The 19,896-nt window shown below is 39.5% G+C and overlaps 1 protein-coding gene across 1 annotated transcript; it reads right to left on the reverse strand.

The window, feature by feature from the left end:
- Positions 1–545: 545 nt before the first annotated feature.
- Positions 546–13,687, reverse strand: pcp4a (Purkinje cell protein 4a). Its single transcript, XM_079449298.1, has 3 exons — positions 13,477–13,687; positions 2,647–2,695; positions 546–1,749 (listed from the first exon to the last, which is right to left on the reverse strand). The coding sequence occupies exons 1-3, from the start codon at positions 13,483–13,485 to the stop codon at positions 1,610–1,612; spliced, it is 198 nt and encodes a 65-aa protein (XP_079305424.1). The 5' UTR covers positions 13,486–13,687; the 3' UTR covers positions 546–1,609.
- Between the last annotated feature and the right edge of the window lie 6,209 nt (positions 13,688–19,896).

A 19,896-nucleotide genomic window follows, 5' to 3' on the forward strand; every position in this document is an offset into this window, starting at 1 on the left:
TCTGCATATTTAATAAAATGTATTTATGGCACTAAAAAACATCGTGGGGCTCAGAATAAAGAACTAGTTTACTATTAGAGTACATTTCAGTCAAATCTGTGCAGCCTATTTATTTGACATTTTCGAGGTATTTCACAAATTTGTAGTGTTCATGCTGTACAAGTAGTATGGTCGTATATTTAGCTTTATCTGGACTTCATAACAAGAGTGATCTTGGTTTGCGTGCACAGAAGGTGGTTAAACATTTCTGTGCCAGTGATTCTCCGGTCCAAGCTGTATTCCACATTAAGAACCTGTTTGACAGTTCTCACATGATATTCAGAGTGTGAATTGAGCAGTGAGCAATAGCCACGTTTTTTTATTTCCAGATTTGCAGGCATTAGCTTTTGGATCTGTATGAATCCCTAGTGTTTTCTTTTCTATACTGAGTACAACAGCTTCTCTTTCCTATTTTTCAACCCCACTGAGACCTAATGGACCCGTCAGACTGCAGCATGTGGATGTGAACAGAAAAACTTCAATAATTAGACCCCTAAGAGAGCGATAGACTGAAACAATCTATTTATTTCTCACAAAGCTCAGCGAATGTCGTGTTTACTGGAAGGACACCGGAAGGCTATAGCGTAGTGATGGTTGGCAGGTTGATGAGATGAGCTTCTGTTCTTCTAATGCTCTTCATTTAAAAAGAATTAATTGAAAGTAAATTAAATCACGTGCACAGATCAACATGCCACTACAGTATCCAGAGTAAATTAGTTTCTAGTAGCTGTCTTTTAATCTCAAACTGCCCCATAGATGGATAAACCATTAACATCTTAAAGGTACATTTTGAGCAAATTGGCTTCAGGCTGGCTTACAAGATGCTACAGTATAACCCATAATATACTAACAGATTGACAGTGAAAGTTTATTGATTTGTGTTACAAATTTAGGACACATTTTTTAAGGGTTGGATAAATATTCAAGGCAGCGTTGTGTAGGTCATCCCAATATTTATTAAGTTTACATACGGTTATTATTTCCAACTGTTTGTGTCAGGAATATTACAACACACGTTTGCTGACAAAAAAAGACTGAGGAAAAATGATAATGGTAAACCACAAACACAATATCAGTTAATTTATACGGACAAAAAAACAGTAGAAGAATGCAACAGAGGTGAAAGGTTAAATGTGTTTGTATCATAATGATCTTTATCTGGGTTTCAGACGCCGGCTGTTTTCCTTAAGCAACATGCTTTTGCTTTCGCATTTAACACAGGCATCTCAGGAAGTTGAATCCCAAGAGCGATTAACATTTTTAAGTGGATACTTTCAAACACTTGAAACAATTCTGTTTTTATCAAAAAATAACAAAACCCATTTTAAAAGGAAATAGTATCGTATCGAAAAAATCTATGTACTAGGGGGAACCAAATCACCAAAAGACCACATTTTATTCCTGACAGATGAAAGGCAAATTGCCATTTCACCTGTCATCCGCCACCCCCCACCCCCAGTCTACCCAAGACCCCCGCCCGAGAACAGTGCAGTTTATCTGACATGCATCTCCCTGCCCTAATGGTGCCGTTGGGCCCGCTCTGAGCCAGGGCTGCCCTGCACGGGCATGGTTATGATTTCACCACATGTTTCTTCTTTTGGAACTTTCTGAACTGCGACTGGATGGCGACGGCAGCCTTCTCTGTCTCCGGGGCTCCCATGTCGATATCAAAGTCTTCTTCGGGTTCGGGGACTTCCTTCTTGGACGGATCTGTAGGAAGGACATATTGTCTTTGTTTGTTACTATGGTACTGACAAAGTATACCTTTTTAGACTTCCTTTTTTTTAGGTTGATCAGGTTTGCTTTTACCTTGCTTCTGTGTTCACTCAGTTAAGCATTATTAAGAAGTCAATGTTGTCATTGTTCACTCAGCATCATGTCCTTCCCAACTTATATGATTTTCTACATTCAATACATTTTTTTGAAGGATGTTTAAAGGTCCGTGTGTAAATTGGATTGCAGGATCAATTGACCAAAATGCAATATAGTATAGGCCTACATAACTTTTCTTCTATAAAGACCTTACATAATGAAGTGTTATGTTTTTATTACTTTAGAAAGAACTATTTCTATCTACATACACCGCGGGTCCCCAGGAATTTGCCAGACAAAACCGGTTTACAGAGCGCATTTTGTCGGTGTAGCGAGCCATTGGTTGCAATTTCGTAACCTTACCACTAGATGCTGCTAAATTTCAAACACTGGACCTTTAAAAATCTTTTTTATTTCTAACATTTCTTATTTAAAACGGTGACCAAGATCTGTTAAGCTTAAAAAAAACAAGAATTTAACCATAAGCCAACAGAAAAGCATTGTCTCGGAAATAGACCAAAATGTATAAGTTGTTTCGGTGTGGAATGATTTGAGAATTTAAACTTTTTTTTTGTCTCTCTTCATTGAGCAGATCTGCCTTTTCTGGATGAGGGTTTTATTTTACTGAGTTACACTTACCTTTAATCATAATATAATCATATAGTATTGCCTACAAACATTTTTACTGTGTTAGAGAGAGAAATACAAACAGGTGAAACAAGTCGTCTTAAGATTTCTAGATATCACCAAGGAAGCCACCAGTATAATTGCAGATTATTAAGTCGTAAATCATACCTTGTCCACCTGATGGTTTGCTGTTTCCAGCTGATCCGGTTTCTTGTCTCTGTTAACAAACAAAAGATGAAACTAAGATCGAAGTGCAAGATTCGTATGAGATCCAAATGAACCATATATCAAGACATTTACAATCTCCCATTCCTCTGATGTGTAATGAACTGATCAGTTTTGAGCACTTCATGTCCTGAGTTAAGAACGTAATGTCTACAGTGAACTTCAAGCACTTGGGAAGATCTTTCATGCACTGACGCTAAAGCAATCCTCCTTCTTTTTTCCATTCTATGTGTGTGTGAGTTTATGTTTGTTTGTGCATGTGTGTTTCTATATGTGTGTGTGCGCTTTTGGTTTTCTGCTGACGGCACTCTGTATGGATCAGGTTAGGGTGGAAAGCGTGTCATTATATGCAGAAGGATTATTCCACACACACACATTTTAATCATATTATTCCCTCTCTTTCTCTTCTTCTCTCTCAGTCTACCTCAATCAATCCTCTCGTGTTCAGTTCTATCTTTGTCTTACAGACTCTGATAAACGTGTGGATTTGCATAAGAATGTTTGGCAGGGGGAAATTTGCAAGTGTTTCACGTCGCTGGGGTTGCCAAAGCGTCTGATACAAACCGCTCGGTTATTGCTCCGCGTTTAGAGCCGTTGAGCAGAAATCATCACGCCGGATTGTGTGCCGTACAGTTTGTGGCTGTCGGTGTAACTGTCAAGGGCGCTGCAGCATAAATTACAGTCATTGGAAATGTCACACAGCGTCGAACCCACAGAACACTTACTGTCGCATTACATGAGAAAAGGTTGAGAAATGAAATCGAAATAAAAACGCGAGGACAGATTTGAATACGGCATGGATGACACACACAGTTTTTGTTCTTCCGTTGATGGGATGCATGAAGGACCTCATTACTCTTGAGCCAATATTAACAATAGGGTTAAGTGGTATGTAGGAGACTTACATTTTTGATAAGATAAATACGGCCCCCTTAGTGCAAGATAAATTTGCAAATAAATTTTTAATAAAATCAGGCATTCAGGGCATTTTCCGGGGGGCCAAGGTGTGCCGAATAAAGGAGCAGAATAAACCCGGAACTCAAACCACGTGGATGTAACCAATTGGCACGTGGATGGAACCGATGGAACCTATAGGCAAAGGAGTCTAGGGCCGCTTTTTTCTCACAGTCCAGTCCTGGCTCTTAAGTTTTGTCAACTTTCTGATGCTAGGTACAATAAATATGGGAAACATAACCTATAACACAATTCTAAACACACACACCACAACTCTGTTTTTACTTGGAAAGTGGTGTGATGCAGTAAATCTGCAGAGAAACTCTCCTGTCTCTAATCCTGTTTATGTGAGGCGTAGCATCCGGCAGCATCAGTACCGGCGCTGTTACATCTCTCTGTCCTGACAGTCTCAAACCTCAGAGCCTCAGAGCTAATGACATTAAACTTGGATTATTACATTGGGCTCCAGGGAGCCGCAAACAAACGCATTAATTGGAGTGAACTGTCAGTCAATTGTGTAGCACCGCTCAGAATGAAGATCTGTGTGTTTTTCATACTTTAGACAGAAATAAGTCAAAAGAAGAGTTTTTCTTCACATTATTTAGCTTATCAGAAAAATATTATTTTTAAAGAGCTTAAAGGTCCAGTGTATAAAATTTAGTGGCATCTAGCGGTGAGGTTGAAAATTGCAACCAACGGCTCACTCCACCCCTCCCTTTCGAAGCACTACGGAGGATGACACAGGACTAAGATGTCGTCACTTTTTCTCATCTTTGCTGAAGGAGATAACGTATTTACAAAACGCACTCTGTAGAGCAGTATGTCCATTTAGGGACACTGTAGAAACAACATGGAGAATTCCATGAATGTGCACTGTGTGTAGATAGAAATAGCTCATTCAAAGTTAATAACAGGTAAGGTTATAAAAACCTCTGAAGACATAGTTTTGAATATTGTGTTGCATATCTGTCAATAGATCCTTCAAAAAATAACACACTGGACCTTTAACATCACACGTCTTTTAGACCGAAAACATCAAGACACATTTTTCAATGTATTTATACATTGTAGATTTTCTCTTCCATTCAAAGTACCTCCAAGGCAAAGCCGTACTTAGGATCCTGTTCAGTTCAAGTTTGTTTATTGTTTTTACAGGCACTTTTCTGAATAACAACACATTCAATTCAATGGCAGAAGCACTTCAAGGTAAATATACTGAAGTTTGTTGCTGTCTCAGTAAAACATGTCAAGTACAACATTGCAATACTTCAGCCAGAGTAGAATTCACTTCCACCCTTCTAGCCTCACCATTAACACGGCAGCTAAATTACGAAGACACGTAACCAGCAAATCAAAAGACTGCAGTTATTTCTGTGTGTTTAACTCGCTCTGATAGCAAGACCGAATGGTTCTGCTCTGATGGCCAGGGGTCTGCAGTAAGTTGCAGATGAGGTCATAATTCTTCGGGGAAAGACCTGATCAGCAGAAAACGCCAGCAAGTAAAGAAGAACGACCTTTCATCCACTGAACCATGAATTTATTTTGAGTGCATGCAATAATGCTGCCTTTCATTCCATTCGTATGTGGAATAGTATTAATATTGCTGACTGACCATATATTGTCTATTCTATAATCCTAATTCTATAAAAGCAAAGGGCGATACAATAATTTTTTGCATGTGCATATGAAATGGTATTGACTGTATTTAATATCTGTCTCTATAAATGTATAAACCGTTTTATCATATTTGAGTCGGACTACAAAGGCACACAGCCAAACATCTGTTTAATATCGAGCCGTGATGTTTTAAAGAGCTTCTGGAGTGCCTTGAAGTGCACATATTTGTCAAATGTGTTGATGTAGTTTCCTCTGAAATTAGAGCGGGACATATTGTCCTCTTTTAAAATTGTCAGTAGTGTTTAGTTTGCCTCAGCCTGAAATGTAATGAGAAGCTGAAGTGCAAAATAATGGCATGTTGATCGGTAGTGGTATAAGTAAGACACTATAAGTTGGTTTTAGGAAGGCTTTTTTTCTTATTTTAAATGCAAATTTGGTCTGTTTTGGAGCACACAAGTTTATCCTTAAAGCTAAGAGCGAAACATTTATACTGAAAGCCAAAAATCTACTTTTGTGATTTCATGAGGATTTTAATAACAATTTGCCATGAGGCCTCCTTGGTCCAACGGGGCCAATCTCCAAAGGCTCATCTCTCGTTGTCTTACAGTACTGAGAGACAAAGAGAGCATGTCTTTTTTTAATCGCGGTAAAAGTGAAGAGACAGAATGTTTATGAGAGATTGATTGTAGAATATCATTTCTTAATGTCTAAACACTGGCCAGGTTTGGGTGGTGAGCAGAGCGATTTTAACTTCCTTTTGTTTCCTCTTCAATGTCTCTCTCTCTCACCATATGTCTCTCTCACAGTGTGGGTGTTCATAATGAACCGTGATGAAAACGCTAATCACAATGATAATCTTCATTAGCTGCAGTGATGCAGGATTGCAAATGAAACCGGTATGTACGACACAGGGCACTTATAATTTAAGGGAATGTAGCCAGTAAAAAAGATTTCTACCTCTGTGGACAGAAGTACCTATACCACAAAACAGCTGCATAAAAACTAAATGATTTTTTTTGTTTTGAGCAGATTTCTTACAGGCCAGTGGCCACGTAGGGTACGCTGTGAACAGTAGAAAGTGGGAGTCTTGTTTAAACCGTGACTCAGGTGTCACAAGGCGTGCTGGACTTGTTATTTTCTTCAAACGCAATGCAGAGCCCGACTTTGCAGCATGGTGCAGTGATTTTAAAGATGCCACAAAGATGCCCAGAGCTCAGCACTCAGTGTCCTTTAGAGCAGAGCTTGGCACTGCCACCCGACGCCACGGCAATATCCTTCTCCTAACTGCTGAGACGATCCTTTCTACTGTCTGTGACAGCTGGATTCACTAATAAATATAAATGCGCTTTAAACCCCATACAAACGAGCATTTAACCAAACGCTGACAACTTCCTCCTCGAAGGTGATTTATGGGCGTTCTCATGATTTCCAAAAGCATTTTCTCAAATGCTTTTTATTAAAGAGCTTTTACAAACCAACAGTGAGAACAAATGATGCAGCTGATAGTTGTGATCTATTAAAATGCAAATGAAACATGCCCAAAGATCCGCTTGCATTTAAAGCGCAGCAGTGCAGCTCATTCAAATTCCTGTAATGTTCAACAAAAGAGGAAACTCAAAAATCAAATTCACAAAAACTGTAGTCCATCTTTTTTTATTCAAAGACATTTGGAGATCTATTTATGTTTCTTTTGGCAGCTCAAGATCTCTAAGCGTGTTCCAAGCTGTTCTCAACATCTACTGTATTAAGAATTTAAGGGAGAAACACACAACTAGGCCACAGACGGCTAAAGTCGGATCTCGGAATACTCGGATCCAATGCATCATATTTGAAAAGCAAACAGATGCTCGGCTCCATGTAGGAGAGCGGCTTTTATTTGAGCGCCTCACCACCCAACCACACTGCAGGACGTAAATACAGAACCGGTGAAAGTGTGAAACCACATGGGGACGATTTCACAAATGAATATTTCCGAGCAGAGCTCGCTGTTGGATCAGATCGTAAGATATTTTTGGCATAGAAACTCATAGGCACTGTGTTTGGTGAGGAAAAGTAAACTTATCCTGAGGGGACTAAATAAGAATGAAATAAGATCCTAATGGATATCCGACTGAAATTCTAGTAATAAAAATGTACTTCCTGATCTGGTTTAAATTAATAATTCGATCTTTACATTATTTGAAAAAGTGAAAATGTTACGTGTGTGTTACGGCATTAGTCGGTAATGATGTAGGTGGTTGCCAGGGTGTTGCTAAGCAGTTGCTCAGGTATTGTAAATAGTTCTAAATGTGGTTTCTGACATATTCTGTATGATTGGTAGGTGGTTGCTTACTGGCCCAAACAATTCCATCAGCAACGCGATACATATTTCTGTTGTATATCTTTTTCACAGAAACCTCCATCCAGTTATACCAGTTCACCGACTAGCAATTCAAAGTGTCAGTGTTTTTATTTTTCTCAAGCACATATCTGTGAGTTGTACTCTCATTTGGCAGTGTGCTGTTCTTGACAGACCTAAAATGATATGCTGTTCAGTGTAGAAGAATCTACGTATGTGATTTACAGTATCATCTGCAGAGATGTCCCTAGTGTCGAGGAAACACTCGGTTCCAGAATGCTTTTTATTAAAGAGCTTTTACAAACCAACAGTGAGTACAAATGATGCAGCTGATAGTTGTGATCTATTAAAATGCAAATGAAACATGCCCAAAGATCCGCTTGCATTTAAAGCGCAGCAGTGCAGCTCATTCAAATTCCTGTAATGTTCAACAAAAGAGGAAACTCAAAAATCAAATTCACAAAAACTGTAGTCCATCTTTTTTTATTCAAAGACATTTGGAGATCTATTTTTGTTTCTTTTGGCAGCTCAAGATCTCTAAGCGTGTTCCAAGCTGTTCTCAACATCTATTAAGAATTAAAGGGAGAAACACACAACTAGGCCACAGACGGCTAAAGAAGGGAAAAAATTAAAACTCGGATCCAATGCGTCATATTTGAAGGTAAACAGATGCTCGGCTCCATGTATGAGAGCAGCTTTTTTTTAGCGCTTCACAACTGCTAAGCAGTTGCTCAGGTATTCTGAATAGTTTTAAATGTGGTTTCTGACATATTCTGTAGGATTGCTAGGCGGTTGCTTACTGGCCCACACAATTCCATCAGCAACGCGATACATATTTCTGTTGTATATCTTTTTCACAGAAACCTGGTTCCAGTTATACCAGTTCACCGACTAGCAATTCAAAGTGTAAGTGTTTTTATTTTTCTCAAGCACATATCTGTGAGTTGTACTCTCATTTGGCAGTGTGCTGTTCTTGACAGACCTAAAATGATATGCTGTTCAGTGTAGAAGAATCTACGTATGTGATTTACAGTATCATCTGCAGAGATGTCCCTAGTGTCGAGGAAACACTCTGTTCCAGAATGCTGCACACCATTGCCATTGTTCCACATGCCTGATGTATAAACATTACAGAGATTTCACAATGGAGGATGAAAAGAAAAACAAAGAAAGATAGGAGAAGAGTGACTGACACACAAGTGCCAATGATTGACAGCTGATTTTTGAACATGGGCAGGTGATGTGAGAAGAAGTTGGAGGCTTTAAACAGAGAAGACTGTAGCTTGATCATCTTTGATGTTTATAAATAAAAAGAAACCATTCAAATAAAATAGTGCATTATGTTGTAAGTGGCTATTTTATCAAAAATTTAGTTTTCTTAGGGAAAAGGGTAGTCTTCTACAATGAAATAAAGTCTACAGAGTCTGAGACTCACAGTTCTTTAGGCACACAAACTCAATTTAACTTGCAACTTAAATATAGAAAATAACTCTAGTTAAATGTTTTCTTCTTCATCAGTTTCCTACATAAGTGCTTTAAAAGTATATTAATAATACAAGAATAATGGACTCTAAGCTATAGGTTTTAAAAGGACTTAAAATAGTATTTCGGAAGCATGCTCACTTCTCCTTCCACGAGCCTGTACTTCAGTTCAAATTTAGCAATAATGGAATCTATTTTTCCCGCTGAGATAATCCAAGCAAGTCTAATGACAGGGAGCGCATGCACTCCTCATCAAATATTTAGCGTCATTAACAGGGGCGGCAGCCCGCATGCGGGCTCATCCCACCATACGCCTGCTTTTCCCTGCTTTTAGAAGTGCCCCCGAGCCTCCCAGTGAGCAGAGAATTTCATGGCACACTTGTTTGGTCAGTAAGATTGTACTGTTCAGTAAGATGAAAGCGAATGGTGACCACGGCTTATTGTGTTCCACAGAAGAAAGTCCACATCCATTCCTGAGCCTTGAGTCGAAACTTCCCTCATGGACTATTTGATGGTCTATTTTCTCTCCATCTAATCCTCCTCTTGCCCTTATATGTCTTTTTCTTTTCTGTCCCGTTCAGTAACATTTCCCTTTCGGAACGGCTGCAGGGATTACCGTTTAGCTGCTGAGGTTGGGCAGAGAGCTGGAGACGAGACTCTCTATGGCAGTTTAGGGGGATTACTAAAGATCCGAGCGAAATCTTTGTGTGCTGTCAGAATGATTACGGTTGGAGAGCAGGATGAATCACAAACATGATTGTAATAAACAGCAGACACATTACAGTGGACGTAATTCATCACAGGTTCTGCATCTGACATTATCGGTCAGGCTAGGAGATAGAAGAGCCATTTCACGGGGTTTAAAATGGAACGGGTCACGGCTAACATTATATTTCACAATGTAGGGCAGCTTGGAGATGTTCACACTGTCACGTGTAGCCACTGTACGATTGTTTAAACTATTTGCATAAAACATGCTTTTGAAAGAATTATATAGCCATGTACACGTTTGCAGTCAGAAATTTATTTTGACACCTTTAACAGTTTGTATGTATATTTGCAGTTAGGCTATGTATTTTAAAATAATTTATATTATATAATTGATGGGGTTAGTTTAAAGGTTTAGTTCACCCAAAAATGCAAATATTGTCATCATTTATTCACCCACATGTCATTCAAAAATGATACAGGTTTCTTTCTTCTGTGGAGCCCAAAAAAAGATATTTTGAGAAATGTCTCAGTGGTTTTGTGTTTGTACAATGACAATCAATGTTGTTCGGTTACAAACGTTGTTTCAAATATTTTCTTTTGTTTTCTGCAGAAGAAAGTGAGACTGAGAATTGCTGTTTGGTCAAGTTCTCTCAGCAATGTTCTCCAACAGCATGTGTAATTTACTGTAGACTCCTTTAATCTGCAAATTGGGGATCCAAAAGTTGAGATGGCTGGAGTCAGCCAACCAGCCATTTCCAGCGCTGCTTTTTTCAGCTCCACTTTCCTTGAATCAATAGTAAAGTCTTCAGACTTCCAGCCTGTTCCAAAGAGAGAACGGTGCAAATCCCTTTCTGCCATTAATGGCTTCAGGATCTGACAGGCGGTTCAATATAGTGTACACATTGCTGAGACATCAGGGAAACAGTGGAGTGCTGAGTTGCAGGAGACTCTTGTGATTTTGCGCTCGAGTCCTCTGAGGGCAACCGACCAAGGAAATAAACAGTAAATCTGCTCCTCGCAATGCGGGGCGCGTGATCTAGTGCAGCGCTGTCGGATGTTTAATGCGGCGAGAGAGATATGAAGATATAAACGGGCAGGAGGGAAGAAGCCGCGTGCCCCGGACTCAGTTCATGGGGGCTGTTGTTAACTTGCGTTTCCGTGTGCAGTCTGGTTTCCTGCACAGCCGAACGCACATTTCCTCTTTATCCGTGTGGAAGACGCAGAAGCGCTGAGCCGTAATGTATAAAAATCAATTGTCAGGCCTGATTACATCCAGCGTATGCACCTCGAGGGCCAAAAGTTGCTTTTGATCTCCATCAAGTTCGTAAGGCAGCACATGGAGCTGCTCAGTTCTGATGCTTCTCATAACCACCATGCAGATCTAGAGGGTCGCTTAGATAGTTGAGAGTGTTAAGATTTTTATAAGCTTGAGTCTGATACGAGGCCTATTTGCTGAGTCTTGAAATCTACATGTCACATTAATTTACTGGCGAATGAAAAGAGATCGAAAGTTTTTCAAAATAATGTTTGCAGTCTGAACATATTTGGCCTTCGTTTTATTATTTTAAAGCCAATTTAGTTTAAAGCCAATCCTTAGTAATGAAGACAGGCTCGCATGAGAAAACTACATTACCCATAATTCTTTGTGTCAGCATACTCCGCTTCATTTAGCTGCATTAGTGTTACAAAAGCTTTATGTCTTTGACTGTGAGTGAAATTTCTTTTTAATTCTCATCAAAAGTCACATCACATTATATGACTAATTATGACCAAACTCATACAGCAGGTTGAATTGCAGTAGATTTATGCCAGATGTCAGAACATGTCCCCAGCCATTTGTCCAGACCCAAATCCATCCTGTTACATAATCCTACATGGCAACAAAAGTCATCTAGAAATGGCCTTAATATATCTGTGTGACAGCGTTTCAATCTCTGTCCTCCAAAACTGGGCCGACTAGATTTTAGTCCCATGGTCTCATTTTGTAGTTTGGAAATGTCAGACACCCTTTTGCCTATGCAAAAACAGGATTTGCTTTTTTAGGAAGGTACAGAGAGAAAGGGATTGTTCGTCTGTTGTCATCATTCTATGTTATCCCTTATTGGGAGTCTGATCATTGTACTTTCGGTCTCTGTTTAAACTAAACTACAATATCTAATCAGGTTGCTGTAAAGAACCTGAATTAAAACACAATAAAGTACACAAGCGTGTATATCAATCCAAACGTAGACACGTCCCATCTAATTCAGACGCACAAGCTGTTTTTTTTCTGCGCTCTCATTTTTCATAGAATATTCCACTTCACATTTAATCTACATATCGCACGCTCATTAAAAACAGACGAGGTGGTGTTAGCACACTGTCTATCTAATGAGCATCTTTTTATTAAGAGGACCCTACTTACCCACACCACCGAATAACATCAGACAGATGGGAGTTCTGGCATTATTTGAGGACACGCAAAGCTCTTAAGTCTCTCTCAGACTGTCTTGGATCAATCGTTTTAAAAGCATTTTAGTAAGAGGCTGTGGGAATTGTTCTGTGAGAGGACTGACTGGTGGAATGGGTTAAGGGAACATCTTTAATAATTCAGGGACTGTTCCATACTCCGCACCTGGGAGTTTCCTATTATGCTCCAACATTTCTGGATTCCAAAGCGGCCAAGTGTTCATTCTGTTGATTTATCTGATCAACATCATCCGATTTTTCTGTGGATGTGCAGTGCAGAACTTGGTTAATGCGTTTTGGTCAACATTGTTCGTGTATTTATTTTTTAACAAAGAAATCAAGATTGATCATTTATGTAACATCCCTACTCGTTCTGACCGAAAAAGATCCTCGTCGACTGCTGCAGTGGCTCTGCGCGCTTGGAGCGTGCGCGCGCTCAGCATCAAAATCAAGACGCGCGCGCGCTTCTGGCATCTCGAGCGCTTCCAGGCAGATGCGTCCGCGTGTTCGAGTTTTATAGTCAAAGCGTTTTTTAATGGAGACGACGCATTCAAACGTTGAAAACATGGTCACGTTTGACAGTATTCGGACAATATTTACGTGTATGCACAAAATGCGTTCATCCATCACAATACTATACGTGTATTATTATGTGTGGGCAACGAACCCACAACCCCTCACGCTGATAACGCAATGCGCGCGTGAAAATGAAACGATGTGGCGGTTGCGCCACGTATAAAATGCACTAAACTGCAATAAAAACAACGGTTTTGTACGCGCGTCTTTTTATGAAGCACGTGAAACGAACGCATAAAAACAGAATAATGAAAAAATGATGATGATATCTCCTCACGAAGTCAGTCGAAATGAATGTCACGGTCTTGAGTGACAGCTGTCATTCGTTGCATCATTCAGCTTCGCGGTCATAATGCTGATTCGACAATCAGCCAGCGCGCGCAAACGTCGCTCGTTTTTGTTTTTGCTACACGTGTTGATCTAACGAAGAGACGCTATTTCCATTTTATGCAGAAAATATCAAACTGCTCAAACGGGCTCAAATGTCCGAATTTTTACTAAGCATCGCAAGTTCAATGCTTTGTTTGCCACTTACACTTCCGCCCGTTGAACTGAAAGAGAATTCCCACCTATAGGGGAAACCCCGTTACCTCATTTCGGAAGCGTTCCCCTGTTACAGTAGATGGTATAGTAAGAGGAGAGCTCACCTCACTCATGCTGGAAGATGAAGATGATGTCGGGTGTGTATTCGTCAGGAGAGCAGCAGTGATGCAGTCCTCTAGTCCGCGCGCTGCGTGGGTTTGTGCGCCTGCTGGAGTTTTATACTTGGAGCTTCAACTCCCTTTCATGTCATCACGTTTGCACCAAACCAATGAAAAGCTGCCGGTGTCAACCGTTCTGATGTCACCAGTTTAATCTGCTGAAAGATTACAGAAGCGCACCATTGCAGGCTTTGGGGTTGAATGGAAATTAGGTGCTTGATGCAGTGGAATGCACTGGTACTGTGTTTAATGTCGCTCATACATTTTTTATCTATATTATTAGTCAAATTAATAGATTTGAATCCATTGAATCCACCTCGTTTATGTTTTATATATGCCTAGGCTATATTGGCAATACTGACTACACCTACAAATGCACATATGTGAGTACAAAGCTTCAAGCTGAACGGCCAATGTAACCCCTATTCATCCCAGAAAAGAGGCAGATTTTGCAAACCTCATTAAGAAGCTGCCAAGCAAAGACCTTGGCGTGATGTATTTAGTATTCAGTTTGCACCTCTGTGCCTTTAAGCAGAAATGAGTTGGTTTAGGGCAGGTATTCCCTCTATATACTGAGAGCTAGCGCTGTGCGCTTATGCACCATGGATACGGACACAGCATCTCCCTCCGAGAGTCAGAATACAGGCGGGATTTGCCGGATTCAGATTCCAAGGTACAGCATCAATGCAGCAGTGGTTCTTGGCATAAATGGGCTTTGGATCGATGTAATCTTTAAAACAGAAGCAGGGAGATGTCTCCTCAGCAAAAGACAATTAGTTCCTGCCCTGCTGAAAAAACAAGAGCAGCCAATAGTAGCAGGATATTTGAATTTCTTTGCGACTTCTAATTGAATTCACGTGCTTCGCATGTTTCTGCAGGTCGCCCAGCAGTCTTGTTCACAGTGCTCCAACGGAGGGGGGGCTGGGGGAATCAGGGGCCCCCCATAAGGCATGATGGGGCCCACAGATATTTTTATTTGGGTAAAATTGATAATGACAAATGTGATTAAATTCATAATAATTCAAAATAATTTATACTAAGTTTGTTTATGGGCTAGTTGTCATGTCTCTTTAGATTTTAAACGCCACGTCTAAAGAGCGCTAAGCACAGGAAATCGTTGACATGAATGCTTGATTGGAGAACTTCATCTAAAAAATGGAGAATTATAAACCTCCACTCGCAGTCGGGAATAGGAAGCTTTGACTTTTTTGAGGGGTAATTTCCTCCCTCTATATATCTTTCCACTATATTATCAACTCCATGTCGGGGCTTTTGTATTCCTTGCATAAATTATTATTAGGCCTGAGATCTCAAAGAAGATGATTGACAGCTTTTTTGTAATTATAAAGGGAGTGCTCATTGTGCGGCTTCTGTGCTACATATATTCCATTAAGAATGGTATAAAACTGTTTTTTCATGCTGCAAAGACCAACGGCCACATACACGCTGCAAAGTTTCAGGAATTACATCGGCCTATTAATGTGGGATTCACTCTTGAAATAGCTATAATTTACATATTGATAGCCATGGTTAGTTCCTGAATAAAGCAGACTTTTGGACTGAACAGTCAGCTACCTGTACACTGCACTGAAATCGTTGAGAAATCCCTACAAGACTAACACTGACAGCCGGTCTTGTCACAATTTATATTTGTAATATCCAACAAACTAGGTCCTTGCATTTTAACAAGTCTTTTGGAACAAACATTATTATCACAAAGTATTAATCATCCAATGGTTTATAGGGAAAATAGTAATTGCTACCTTGGTAAATATTGGTAAAATTATTCTGTTGGACATATACTGTTCAAACGTCATTTCTGTCCACCAAGCCTTGATTTGTTCCAAAATACAGTAAAAGACACCTGTTCTTTCATGTAAGCCTGTTTTTAATAAATAGTATATAGTTATGCACCATTACTCTAACCCCCACCCCCACCAAAAAAAGTCTTATGGACTTGATTCGAGCACTGCGTGTTCATGAACGTGAATAGCGTCTTGGGTTTAATATATGCAGCTATATGCTCTGCACACTTTCTGGGAGAATTCCTGCCACCCACAAACTAACACAATTTCAAATCATTTTCGGCTGCAGATTCCCACAGCGCCTGTATAATCGCTGAGCACCGAGTTTGATTATCACAGATGTTATCGTTGCTCTCAACAGATGAGCTCCATTAAACACAAGCTATTTCTCTGGTGCTATAGAGTGATGCATCTACAGTCAAGTCGTGCAATTGTTTGACGGATCTTTCGTCTCTTTCTCTTTTTGTAATGTTTGCACGTTTATGATAAATCAGTTGATTGTCTTCCTTCATGCTAACATTCACTTTAGACATTTTAATTGAAAATACAAAGGCTGTATTCTTCGTTCAATCCAAGCCAGTAGAACAAGTCTGTTCAGGGCACTTGTCGTCATGAATTTGATGATAAACTTGAGATAACGTGTGCTCCTGCTGTGTGTCAAATAAACCCATCTCCGTTTTTGCAAATTCTAGCATTTTAATTCAATTCACATCTTTCTAGAAGGTCACCGCTCCTCTTTTACATAAGACAATTGTGCTCAAGTCTGTATTTTTGGTCTTTCCTGAATAAAAAATGTGACCCGTTTTAATGGCGCTGCCTGGTGTCATATAATGTCTCCGCTGCCCCCGAGCTCCAAGTTAGATGTCTGATAATGACCCACACTGCCTCGGAGTCACATTGCAACACTCTAGTAAGATCTGCCGGCTGCTTTCATCCAAAGATGAAAATTGTGTCAGCATTTACTCACTCAGGTTGTTTCAAGCCTGAATGCATTTTGTTGTCTTGCTGAAAGCGAGAAAAGATATTTGGAGTTTATAACCGAACAGTTCTAGGTCCCCATTGACTTCTATAGTGGGAAAAATTACTATGGTAGTCAATGGTGCCCCAGAATTGTTTCTTTTCTCACATTGTTTAAAATATGTTATTTTCAGTTATACATACCAAATAAATGCAAACAGGTTTAAAACAACTTGAGGGTGAGTAAATGATGACAGAATTTTCATTTGTGGGTAAACTATTCCTTAAAGATCTTTTCTGCTTTTTGTCACCGTGTCCTATTAGAAGAAACAGACCTCTGGTTATTTTGAAAAAATAACAAACAACTGCATATATTCAAGGGAATGTTTCATTACAAGTCTACTTCTTGTGATTACTTTTCAACTATTCTTTACACAGGCCTTTGTGAATGCGTAAACCTTAATTAAGGCCCTTGCTGATAGACTATCAATGACCATTAGCAGAACACTGTGAATCATCTCCAGTGCATTATTGGCACAGAAACTGCCTACACAGAAATGACCGCAGGAGGAGCGGAGGAGGGAGACGTGTTCATTGGTATTGATGCGGCTTGGACCTTCCAGCGATTGAGACCTGTGACTAAGAGAGGAAACCCCTCTCAGAGATGCCCTCTGATCATCTATTATTTGTAGGGCTTGGTAATGCAAGCATCACCGCTTTTATTGTTCATACTTACACTATGTCCTAACCAACGTCCAGCGTTGAGTTTATCTGTGCACGCTAACAGTGACATGATCTATTAGGAGGAGACTTCTGGACCAATTAGACTTTAGTGTGGGCGGGGCTAGCAACCAAGACATCACAAAATGGAAGGAGAACATGACAATCTTCATCTGCTTGTGTTTGACATCAATGATGTTGTGACTTTTCTTCATAAGAAAGAAGCAATAAGATGAAAAACAAGCAATAAGATGAAGAGCAAATTGAAACTTTTGTATAAATTAATTTCTTTCTTCATTTAATCACCCTCGAGTTGTTCCAAATCTGTATAAATGTCTTCGTTATGATGAACACAGAGAAAGATATTTGGAAGAATACTTAAAATAAACAGTTCTTGGCCACCATTGACCAGTAGGATTAATTTAAAAGTAAGGATTTCAATTTCTTTGAAGAAATGAGGGACTGTGTGAGCTTACATGCTGAGACGAGAGAAAATATCGACTGCGGTCGGTCTGCTTGTGTTTATTGAACTAGAAATTTTCCAGCATTTTGATTTGCTCTTAAAACAAACGTTTCTATTAAAACTAATTCATTCAAGCCACAGTGCATGAACAGTAATGTTACACACACCATCTATGCTATTTAAATATGCAAGCTGCATCTGAGCCTGTGATTTTAAATCCAAAATCCACCTCATTAGTAAATCGATACGCTTAACATTATTTGGCCCCTTTAAGAGCTCATGAAAATGTTCAGAATGAATTGAAGGAGCGTTAGTGATTAGGACAGCATCCCACCGTTGTGAGTCAAATTCTAACCCATAAAGCAATTTTCGAGCCCAGAATTGAATCTTAAGGCATCATATGAAGAATCTGTCATTGACGTCATCCCGCTAATGAATTCATTTGCCAGGTCCTGCTGATCAGCGCAGCTTTTTCAGTGGGAAGTACAAAAATAGCACAACATTTTTAATACTACGCTCAACGTCGAGCCTTAAATGCTTGCCCCATGAAGCACAACAGAAGCATTTATACAGAGAGAGGAATAAAGACAGCTTTGCTGCTGTCCAGAGGCTTTATTGTAAAATTCATGGTTGAGATTAACAGTGTCAAAAGCGTTTAGCAAAGGTGTAATATTACCTCTCCCGTAATTAGCTCCTGTAGTCTCGCATAAGAACAGGCTTTGCATTCTGGCAAAACCACCCTTGTGTTGAAGTTTTAGAGGTTGCCATCTTTCCGTCTGGTCCTCCAAAACATAACGGCGCTTCATTAACTTTCAAAGTGCCTTTAGGAAAATCTCCCTCAGGACTGTTTAGACAAATAAACTGTCAAATCTGGCTGACCTTTACAATTCTCATAATCATTTGCTTTAGGAGTGGACAGCCATTCAGACCACCTGAATTGAACATCTAGTTTTGAGAGATTGTGAATAGTGAGCCAAGCATTGTGAAGAGCTTCTCATTTAGTCGTGATAACACAAGGAACGAGGAGTTGAATATTTCATAGCAGCACCTTAAAAGGTCCATGTTCTTTGGGTCGAATGCTTTAGAAAAGGTTTTTGCTTTAATGGCTGCTTAAATATGAGCACAGCCATTCCAATGCATTACCATAGTACAATTAAAGTAATATATAGTGATTGTGTTCTATGGATGTTTAGAAATAAAGTATAGATTGTCATTGTTGTTCACCCTCATTTCATTTATGTGGAACACAGAAGAAGATATTTTGTGGTTATGTCTGTGGTTTGGGTCCATATAATGGAAGTCAATGGGGGTCCGTGTTGTTTGGTTACCAGCATTCTTCAAAATATAGAAATGTGTTGTTCTGCAGAAGAAAGAAAGTCATACAGGTTTGGAATGGTATATTGAAAGGTGCATAAATGATGAAAAAAAATCCCTTTAAATCTCATGCTCCATTGACTCCCACAGTATTTATTAAGCCTACTAAGGCAGTAAATGGAGAATGAGATCTGACATTCTTCCAAATATCTCAGCAGAACAAAGAAATGTATACTGGTTTGGGGCGAGTAAATGATGACAGACTTTTCATTTTTGGGTGAAGTACCCCTTTAACATTGTTTTGTGGACATTTAGCACCATAGTATTTGATCTGATACTATCGTTGTTCCAACACAGTAGATTTTTGGAAAGGTTCTCCCTAACATTGCGTTTCATGCCAGAATAAAACTGGAAACGTTCCATTTCTGTGTGGTTTTTAAAGTACATAGAGTTGGTTACATAACTATAAGTCTTTGGTGTGGCCGTAATGAGTGGGAGAATATCAGCTGCTTGGCCGGCACGGAACTGGGTGGAATGATGCGTGAGGAAGATTCTACAGCTTATAACAAGCCACGAGGGAACAGATGCCAGCCTACAGCTGGCCATTAACTCATCTTTATTTATTTATTTATTAAAATTCATATTTTTTAAGGGAAAAGATGAAAGAGGGCTAATATTCACACACATACTGACGGCAGAGCTCTTGACTGAGAATGTGAGGTGTGTACTGCAGCGGTATGTTCTACCAAAGCAGCATTTTTAAAAGAACCATGACTGGGTCTGAAAGCAGCAATCTTGGAAAAGCAGGAAGATTTTACTCTCATATAGATCTCCTTTAATTCTGGCTTGTCTTTAGATTAGTGGCTTGTGAAAAGTAGCAAAATGCTTAATTCAGATATGCCTGCTTGGGAAAGCGTTGAATAACAAAATACTATGATAATACAAGCTTAAAGGAACAGTTCAACCTAAAAAAGAAGATATTTTGAGAAATGTCTCAGTGGTTTTGTGTCAATGGGGGTCAATGTTGTTTGGTTTCCAACATTTTTCAAAATATCTTCTTCTATGTCCCGCAGAAGTAAGAAAGTAATTCAGGTTTGGAATGACATG

The sequence above is a fragment of the Barbatula barbatula genome, assembly GCF_947034865.1.
Source record: "Barbatula barbatula genome assembly, chromosome: 24".
Lineage (NCBI taxonomy): Eukaryota > Metazoa > Chordata > Actinopteri > Cypriniformes > Nemacheilidae > Barbatula > Barbatula barbatula.

Excerpts from the sequence above, each read along its gene's own strand:
- pcp4a (XM_079449298.1), bottom strand. Across the intron at positions 1,750-2,646 it reads CAAACCATCAGGTGGACAAG|ATCCGTCCAAGAAGGAAGTC; the intron begins GTATGATTTACG and ends TCCTTCCTACAG.